The sequence below is a fragment of the Dipteris shenzhenensis genome, chromosome 29 (genome assembly GCF_047967505.1).
Source record: "Dipteris shenzhenensis isolate YYH24624 ecotype China chromosome 29, Dip_SZ_1.0, whole genome shotgun sequence".
NCBI classification, from domain to species: Eukaryota; Viridiplantae; Streptophyta; class Polypodiopsida; order Gleicheniales; family Dipteridaceae; genus Dipteris; species Dipteris shenzhenensis.
Window position 1 is genome coordinate 6985203 of NC_141624.1, and position 10029 is coordinate 6995231.

Genomic DNA, 10029 nt, shown 5'->3' on the forward strand with positions numbered 1-10029 from the left:
CACTTTACATCCAAAACATATACAAAGAAGTGTCGAAAGTCAAGCATAATAATATCTTGGATTATGCCATAATAATCATCCATGGCTCCATTGGCTCCCTCAAAGCTAGCAATGACGTCGCAATCTTGTGTGTTTCTCTTATCATCAATCCGTTGTGTTCGAAAATGCTTGCCCTCACACCATATAGCATTGAACATAGTGCACTACACCAAGAAAAAATCAATTAAATAAGCAATCTAAATTATAAAAAGCTCCTAACTTATGCATAACATTCTATATACCGACCTTGCTCATGCATCCCCTAGCATACTCCCATTCTTCCATTGTGATATGCATCCCCTCGTCTTTCTCTGCTTTCTCCATTTCATCAAGTAGCCAATCCACACGAATATCCTTTGGAAGTGCTCTTAGATGCTGAGGGTATGGCACACGAGATCTGTGGTGTGTACAAAAGAGGGCCCTTTCTTCTTGTCTTCTTGCCTTTGCATCCTCGTATCTTGTCACCCATCTTTTCATCACATCACTATTAAGCATGCAAAAGAGGTTGATACTATTATGCAACTCCATGTCTATTACTTTGTTGCGTCCTTTCCCTTGAGGCACAATAGAGGTCATCCTTAGGTCTTCATCATCTCTCCATAGTCGTGGGAGAGAGCTATCCACATCAACAAGAAACTCAGAAATATATACAAGTGACTCTTGTACCAACCAACCCTCGGCCATGCTACATTCGGGTCTTGCATTTTGTCTCATGAAGCCCTTCAAGGTCTTCATGAAGCGCTCGAGGAAGAACAACCATCGTGCATGTATAGTACCGCATATAGCAATCTCATCCACCAAATGCACTATGAGATGTAGTTGGCTTGTGAGAATAGAACATGGAAATGTCTCCTCCACTAAACAAACCTCCTCCACTGACATAACTCGAGCATTCTCAAGCATGGTGGGATCTATTTCCTTTGAGCTCACATACCTCACAAGCTCACCCATCTTGTAAATACAATCTTTCATGTCCTTCGATGCAATACGTGAAATGCTAGTAGGTAGTATGAACTGAACCTGCGAGGAGGTGGTTGATTAGTTGCTTATAGCTATTCACTCACAAATTTGAAAAGAAAAAGATATTATGCACATAAAATACTTACTTGGAGCATCTTGTGCCAATCATGAGATTTCAAGCCATATAATTGCTCTACACCTCTTTTCTTGCTCTTTGTAAAGGCTCCCTTCAAACACCTCATGCATCCAGTGGGAGTACGAATTGTAGTAATAGTGCGCTTCACTGTCGCCATCTCTAGCTTTGATAACATCCACGGTGCACGAGGTAAAAAAATACGCCCATTTGGTCTCTCTTGAGGCCAAGCTTCATGCATCCTCCCTGTGGTACGTAGATCCTCCCTTATGCCTTCCGAATCTCGTGTCCCATTCAAATGCTCCCAAATGGTAGATGCCACATTCTTGAAGATATGCATGGGATCAAGCAGATGATTGATCTTGAGGTGGGATCAATATGGTAAACGATAAAAGATGGAGTATCTAAACAAAATAAAGTGTCTGCGTGCAATCTTTACTTTCAGCCAATATAGCTAATCTTTACTTCCAGCCAATAGTTACAAACCCTTACCGACTCATGCCAAGTGATGGAGGAGTCGTGGAACCGTCCCAAATTCTCATCCAATCTCCCGCGGTGAGTGATTGTGGGAGGACTTCATTCCAAGGGGCAACATATCTAGGATGATCAGGTGGGAGAAATCGATGGTGATTCTCATAGATGACCTTATTCAATGCGTCTGCCCATGAGGCAACTAGCGAAGGACCACAAACAGGACATGCACGGTAACCCGATGTAGTGAGACCTGAACAATAGATGCAATTAAGAGTGGAAGGTGGGTTTAGGGTGCCACATCCTTTGCCTATTCATAATTAAAAATGCAATGCTGACCTGAACACTCGCAATAGCCTGGGAAGTCATGCATCGTCCACATCAAGACTGCTTTGCAGTTGAAGTCTCGTGACGAGGGAGGCCTGCTCACATCATGCACCTCGATATCTCTCCAAAGTATCTCTAGCTCATCAATCAAAGGCTCCAAATAAACATCAGGGTTTTTGACTTTATGTTTCCCTGGAATTAGAAGGGACAGCATGACATGTCCTTTCTTAATAGCCATAGAGGGTGGAAGATTGTAATTCACCAATACCACTGGCCATACACTGTAAGACATGCTTTTGAGACCAAATGGGTTCACACCGTCCATACCCAATCCAAGTCTCAAGCTCCGAAGTTCTTCCTTGAAGCTTGGCCATGTGTCTTCAATATGCTTCCATGCAGGAGAGTCCGCGGGAGTTCTCCACTTGCCATCGGTTGATCGATGGGAGGAATGCCATGACATGAGCTATGCAATAGATTTGCACTTGAACATATGTTGGATGCGAGGGATTATGGGAAAATGTCGCAATACCTTACGAGGCACGTCCAAGGTTTTGAGATCTGCTCTATATCTTGCCTCTCCACAAGTAGGACACTCTCTTGCATCCTTATGTAGTCCACGAAACAAAACGCAATCGTTGACACATGCATGGATGCGCTTGTAATCTAATCCTCTAAGAGAGGTCACATGTTGCCTTGCCATATCTCTTGAGGTCGGTAGTTTATTCTCCCTTGGAAGCATTTTATACAATAGCTTGCACATGAAGACCATAAATGAGGAAAAGCATTCGAGTAATTGACCCACTAGCATAATTCACCATGTTTGCAAAATAGACTTTAAAGCTTACTTGAGTAATGCATTCAAACTTGCATTGCTCCATCCATAGATGGTTTGCAAGTTTAGTAACTCAAGGGAGGCACGTAGAACAGAGAATGTGTACCCCTCAAACAATGGAGTCGATGCTGTAGTAAAAAGATCATCCTGCTCCATGCTATTATCCCTCCTTGATGGACATATAGATCCCGCACCATATCATCAAACACCTCCTCCTCCACGACTTCATGAGGTAATGGTGGAGGGCTACTATCACCATCACTCCATGCATCCGTAACAGTCCCTCCTGAAAATCCCACCTCATATCGCCGACGCTTCACCTCCTCACGACGAGCATAGGGTAACATATGCATGTGTGGCATTGCATCCTGTATCAAATTAAAACGGGATCATAACTTGAACATATGAACACCCATAGATATCTCAATCAACCTTAACTTACAAACCCTTACCCTGTTTATGGTCACATCCCATTCTCCATACTTTGAGATATGATTGAGTGTAATCCTGCGTGCACGATACATGTTTCCTCGACATCGATCACATAGACATTTGATTTTTTGCTCCAACCACATTTTGTGATGGTGGATACGGAGGGATTCATCCTCACTAGAGCTACTTGTTGAAGATGAAGACATCCTACAAACAAACAACCCACCAAATTTGCTCTTCTTCAAATGTTTATTTTAAACTCTGTGGCATGTCTATAGTCGCGTCTAAAATCGCATCTAATGGCACGTCTAAACGCGCGTCTACTCTGTGTATTTAGATGCACCTATAGATGCACTATCAGATGCGACTATAGATGCAACGCGTGCCGCTCGCTTTTCTTTTCTTCACATTACTTATACTTTGCATGGCTTGCTCTCTTCCTTATTAGCAGATCCATAGTTTCGACGCTTAAGAGGGAGGCTCCCATACTTACTTCCAAGCTTACACTCAAGAGAAAGGCACCCACACTTACTTCTAAGCTTAAAGGAGAGGAGGACGAACAAGGAGGAGAAGCAACTTTGAAAAAGAAAGAAGGACCTTCCATACCTCTATCCAAGTAAGTCTTTTTGCAGTTGATCTTGTTTGGAAGTTTGCTCTCTCCAGATTTGTACTTTCTCGTATCCAAGAAGCGCATGATTTGGGTATCAGTCTCACGTTTTTGTGTTGGGCGCAATGTCCTTTTCTACTTTTTAGAAATCTTGTCTGTCGGTGCGCGTCTATAGGTGCATCTCAGAGCGCGTCTAAAAGTGCATCTACAGGTGCGTCTAAACATGCGTCTGGGTTGTTTGCAGACACAGACATATGCGTCGGTAGATGCTCTGTTAGACGCTCTGTTAGATGCTCTGTTAGACGAGTTGTTAGACGCTCTGTTAGACGCGTCTATAGACGCGCTCTGACAGTAAGCCTCTCTTTTCTTCCCCTTTCTTCTCAGCTCATCAGTAATAGATTTTTTTCCTTTTTTCCAGTTCAACATGTGGCCAGGAAGCGCTTCGAGCTCACCTGATCCCCAGGAATCTATTTGGAAGGACTTATATAACCTTTTAGGGTACCCTCCTACTCCTGGGAGTTATACGGGTATATGACGGGTACTCTAAACACTCCCCAGGAGTCGGCACTACAGACTCCAAGCCACCCCACACCGCCTGAGATCACCCTTGTGGAGTCAGCACAGCCGTCTTATGCCCCTTCTTATGCCCCTTCCCCCGTACCGTCTTATGCCCCTTCCCCCATGCCGTCTTATGTCCCTTCTGCCATCCCGTCTTATGCCCCTTCCCCCATGCCGTCAGGAGGTCCTTCTGTCTCGGCGAGCTGTCGACGTACTCCTGTGCCATCGAGACTCGGTTCTCCAGCTACGAGTGGTCAGCGTAGTCCCGTGCAGTCCCCAGCTACGAGTGGCTAGCGTACGAGCTCGACACGACAGGGTAGCATGCATAGTAGCAGGGAGAGCGATGGGGGATGCATGGCACAGTGCTTTGGGCCATGTGGCAGTGGGGAGGATGATGATTCAGATGATTTAGACGTGCCTCTGGGTGATGGTACGATTTATTATGACATCACTCAGACAGGAGGCATCTTGATGGATGCACGGGGGAAGGACATCATGGCCTTCATGTGCTCTGTAATTGCTAACAATTACAGAGATTGCTTTATCCACTACAAAGACCACCCAAAGAGGTTGGCTGATGAGACCCTCGCTACTGTTCGCTCTAGGTATCCTAACCCCCCCAATCGCCAGTTCACAGATAAATGGGGAAAGTCAAAGATTGTTACGATACTTAGCAATAAAAGATCTTCGCTTAAGAGGTAGGCACTAGCGGAGCTTGCCAGGCTTGAGGCAGGTCAACCACCAAGGGGCCCGCCCCACACCGCTCACAAGCGTGAGTGGAAGAAGGCAATGAAGTCAGCGAGGGAGGACCCCAGTCTGCAGCACGTGGAGGCACGGAGGATCCAAATGGAGGAATATGGAAGCGCGCATTTTGAAGCAGGGGGTGTTGAATCATGGGAGACCCAGTTTGTAAGTATCGATCTCAAATTATATTACTTATGTAGTTTATTAGGAGGTTGTTTCTTTATACTAATCCCTCTGCAAAGTGTGTCGCGGTCATGCAGCTTGAGATCGTGGGTAGACACCCTACTCCTGTGGAGACAGCCTACCACTGCCACCATTGCAGAGGAGATACATGGAGGCACTTCTATGATGACGAGTTGATTACTGAGGAGCAGTATACCCGAGCTACTGGAGCGGCCCCCCAGGTATTTGAAAGTAATTAAATAATGCCAAAATTATAAGTAAAGATTTGATTTTTCATACATTGATATATGTTGTCCCTTGTTTAGAGGCCCGTGCACAGGACGATGAGGAAGAGGAGGAAGGAGGCACAGAAGGGAGCGCAAAAGGGAGCGTGGAAGGGAGCGAGGACCTGGAGAACATAGATTAGTCGTACAAGTAGTGCTAGCTACTCTTTTTTGTACTTAAAGCCACTGGCTTGGCTTTGTGCCTCTTGTATATACACTCCTCTTATTTTTTGTGCTTAAAGCGACATGACATGGCTTAGCTTCATGCTATATGTATATACAAGCACTTTTTGAGCTTTCAATTTTATTGTGTTTTGGAGTTGTAATGTTTTATTTGGAATTGTGATTAAAATGCAGTTGGCTATAAGAATTGAATTACACAATGTGGATATGGGATTCTGTAACTATATAGCATAAACAACATACACAGTATTCTGTAAAATAAAAAAATAAAAAATAAAGCACGTCTATCAGTGCGTTTAAAAATGTGTTTATATACGCGTCTGTCTGTTCGACTTGCGTCTATATGTGCGTCTATAAACGCGTTTATAAGTGCGTCTATTTATGCCTCTAACTGCACATCTATACACGCGTGTGTCTGATATATAGACGCGTAATTAGACGCAGGTCTCCAGACGTGAAAATAGACACGTAAATAGACGCACCCGTAAGTTTTTTATTTAGTTCATGAAACGCGTCTGTACACACGTCTATGGGTGCTTTGTCTTGTTGTGTCTCTCGTGCTGCCACGGCAGTGCACCCCTCTCTCTCTTTTTCTCTCCCTCCCACTCTCTCCTCTCGTGCTCCCTCTCTCTCTCTCGCACCCCTCTCTCTTTCTCTCCTCTCTCTGCTCGCTCGCGCGCTCTCTCTCTCTCTCCCACTCTCTCCTCTCTCTCTCCCACTCTCTCCTCTCTCTCTCTCTTGCACTGCCATGATAGCGCGCCTCTCCCACACTCTCATCTCTCTCTCTCTCTCTCTCTCTCGCCTCTCTTTCTCTTCTCTCTCTCTCTCCCACTCTCTCCTCTCTCTCTCTCTCTCTCTCGCCCCTCTCTTTCTCTCCTCTCTGCTTTGCTCTCTCTCGCTCTCCCCCCACTCTCTCCCCTCTCTCTCGTGTGGTGTCGTGGCAGTGCGCCTCTCCCACACTCTCCTCCCTTCTCTCTCTCTTGCTTCATCCCCCCCTCTCTCTCTCTCTCCCACTCCCCTCTCTCTCTTCTCTCTCTCTCTCTCTCTCTCTCTCTCTCCCACACTCTCTCTCTCTCCCACTCTCTCCTCTCTTTTTCTCTCTCTCGCTCACGTGTTGTGCCTCTCGTGCCTCTCTCTCTTCTCCCTCGCTTTCATCCCACAATGCTACCTGCCTAATCAAAAGCAAGGAATGGAATTGTTTGGAAAACCAATGCATTGCGCGCCAACCAAATCTTGTGTATAGTAACTGCTCGAAGGACACTCGATAGTGCGTACTGAACCTAAGTGAGTCATTCTCGATCACCAAGCAAAGCAAGCTTCCACCGTGGTTCAATAAAAACACTTTTGTGAGCCAACCATTTCAGAATACCTCTCCACACCGTCCGAGCTCTTAAGCAATCCCAAAAGAGATGGAAATGAGATTCAACCGCCACCTTGCAAAGTGGGCAAAGAGGGGATATCATGGTATGCTACTTACTAAGGCGATCACGAGTAGAAAACTTAGAGATGAGCAACCGTCACAGACTAACATTGAGACGTGTAGAAAAAGTAGAATCCTAGATCCTATGCAAGCGCATTGTCCAGACGGAAAGAGAATCTCGAGGAGCATAGGAGCGCCAGGGTGCCATAACAGCTTCAGTGATATCCATTTGCAGAGGGGGAACAAAATCCTTAATTGAGTAACGCGAAAGCTGTTGACGAGAATTATGAACCCACCATCTCAAATCAGATTGCCGAAGCCTATGAGAGGAGAAGTTATGGAAACCCGCTCCCGTTGAGTGAGTGCAAAGCGAACTGTAAGAAGATCAATGTGAAGCGAACACTGATAGAGCCTCTTGGATAATCTGGGAAGAGAAAGGTGTAGAATAAATCCAAATATTTTGTGATGGAGAAGGACCACCTAAGATTCGTGAGGAACCTTGCCAATGACAAGACCAAACACGCTTTAGAGAAAGGCAAAACAGAGTATGAAGATATGCTGCAAAACCTGAAATCTTCCAGTAAAGCCAATCGAACAGGTTCTCGAGAGGGCATCCTTGGCGAAAGGAACGTTTAAGGGAAAGAGTTGTAATGATAACCGTTAATCGCCATTGTGGCAGAGGCATTGGAGACAAGGTGAATTTCATTCATTAGGCCTGCCCTAAAGAAGTTCGTCAATACCGAATAAAAAAGATAAGGAAAATGAGGAAAAAAAGACGATGTAGCCCTGCTGATTTTTTTTTTTTGGGAAGATCTAGCCAGAAATGCAGAGAAAGGCTTATGTCAAGCGTGGAAGCTACGAAACTATGGCCATAAAGAATTGAGAAAAAGAAGAAAAGAAGAAGATAAGCAGATGAAGATCAAGATGAATGATCAACTATGGCTATGGTTGTTGTAAGGAAAGAGAAACTCCAATAAACCAACAAACTCTGGTGATAAGAGAAGTGAGAAGTAGCAACAACAGCAAAAGGAAGAAGAAGCCCACGAAGATGATCAGCTGCGGCTATGGCTATTGCAGGGAAAGAGAAACTTCAATAGACAACAAGCTAACGAACTCAGATCTACAAGCTCAAGCCCAAATGTTGTGATTCAATCTCTAAAATCCTACTGAGAAACGTTATTGCACGTCCATGAATTGAGAAGACGAAGATGACGTTATTGCACGACGTCCATGAATTGAGAAGACGAAGATGAAGATGATGAAGCTCACGGTCAATGATCAACTGTGGCTACGGATGCTGCAAGGAAAGCCAGCATTGCTAAACAACTCCAAAACCCGCTGAAAATTGTCGTTGCACCTCCATCAACAGCTTCAAGAACAAAAAAAATTTGATACACAAAGTTTTTTTTACTTTTTACTTCTTACTGCGTTGGAAAAGTAATGTCTTCTACATCCCGAAGTAAGTACTAGTAACGCGCCGCGGTTAAGTATTGGTTATGATTTTTAAAACCCGAATGCCTTCAACTCCACATTGCACCGACTCTTCTAATATCAAGTTCCCAGACGCAGGAGATGTCCTACTCGCTGCTATGCTCGCAAGATCATGTTGATTAATTAACCCCAAATTCCAAAAACCCGAAGCTCGTACGCATAATCAAATAATTATCAAAATGGACACGCATAAATCTCAAAGACTCGTAACAATACCTGCATTAGCACAGAGACCCACAACGATCAAAAGCGATAAAGACTGTTCAAGCAGAAAGAGAATCGCTTCACAGTTTTTGCAAAAGCCATCCACCTTGCGGACGTGATACACTCACACTTCTGTGACTAATAGATCCTTGATTCCTTCCTATATCATTTCGAGCTCTAGGGCTATCCATTGATACGTACATGTCGAAACAAGGAGGGCGAGCGCTATAATGCCGCTGATCACTGTAACGGAGACCTATGGGGAGTTCCTTTCCTCTTGTGCCCTGCTCGGAGGCTGGCCGGAGGCTTTGTATTAAGCCTCGGCATTTGCGGACCAGGAGCGTGTGCCAGGCTTCCAACGTCTCCTAATATATTCTCACCGTTAAAATGTAGCTGCTTCGACAGTGCACGTTGTTTCTTGGGGATGGGACCATAGCGATCACCAGCCGCCATCAAATCCTTACCGGTCTGCTGCTGTTGGCTTTCCGCATGCAGGAGTTTGCATACGATGGAACAATAACTCCTTGCGTTCGCTAAACTCCTTTCACACGTGATACAGCCGTAGGTGCCCTGATTGCAGCACGGCTGATTCTGGGATTTGGAGCGAGGCCGCTCTAGCAGGAACACGATCCTGGCGTTGTTGATCGTGTAGCTTTGTATAGAGGAGATGTCCAGAAAGGTGTGAATATCAGCAACTCGGATGGCGGGGAAGCGGGAGGCCTTCCGTATTTGGAGGGTGGTATGGCCGTAATGTTGATAGAGGCAGGCATGGCAGAGGGGGCCTGAGGTGCATTTGATGCAGAAATGGTTAGTGTGGGCGGATGGATGGACGCTGCATTGTGTGTAGTAACGTGCATGGAGGAAGCCGTCAAGCCAAGGAGCGGGGGGGAATGATGCGTGCTGAAGGCGATTCTTTGCCATGGTGTGGCAAGGAAGGCAAAATGAGACGGGAAGCCCGAAGGCACTCTTGGTGGGCTATATATACGTATACACGACTTAAAATGTGTAGTCGGGCACAAGCAAAGGTCTCGTAATTTGGAAAGCAAATAATTTAGGCCTCCTTCCTAGAGAATTTGAGTCCCGACCCTTCTCGAGGCGATTCACCTTCCATGGGAGTGTGATTTGATTTGAAATTTAATGACACTTCTGCAGTTTCAAAAATGAACAAAACAAGTTGAATTA

At 45.3% G+C, this 10029-nt stretch overlaps 1 protein-coding gene across 1 annotated transcript; it reads right to left on the minus strand.

The window, feature by feature from the left end:
* Nucleotides 1-9087: 9087 nt before the first annotated feature.
* On the minus strand, nucleotides 9088-9768 carry LOC147882368 (protein RGF1 INDUCIBLE TRANSCRIPTION FACTOR 1-like). The gene has a single exon (XM_087400229.1). The coding sequence runs from the start codon at nucleotides 9766-9768 to the stop codon at nucleotides 9088-9090; it is 681 nt and encodes a 226-aa protein (XP_087256355.1).
* Between the last annotated feature and the right edge of the window lie 261 nt (nucleotides 9769-10029).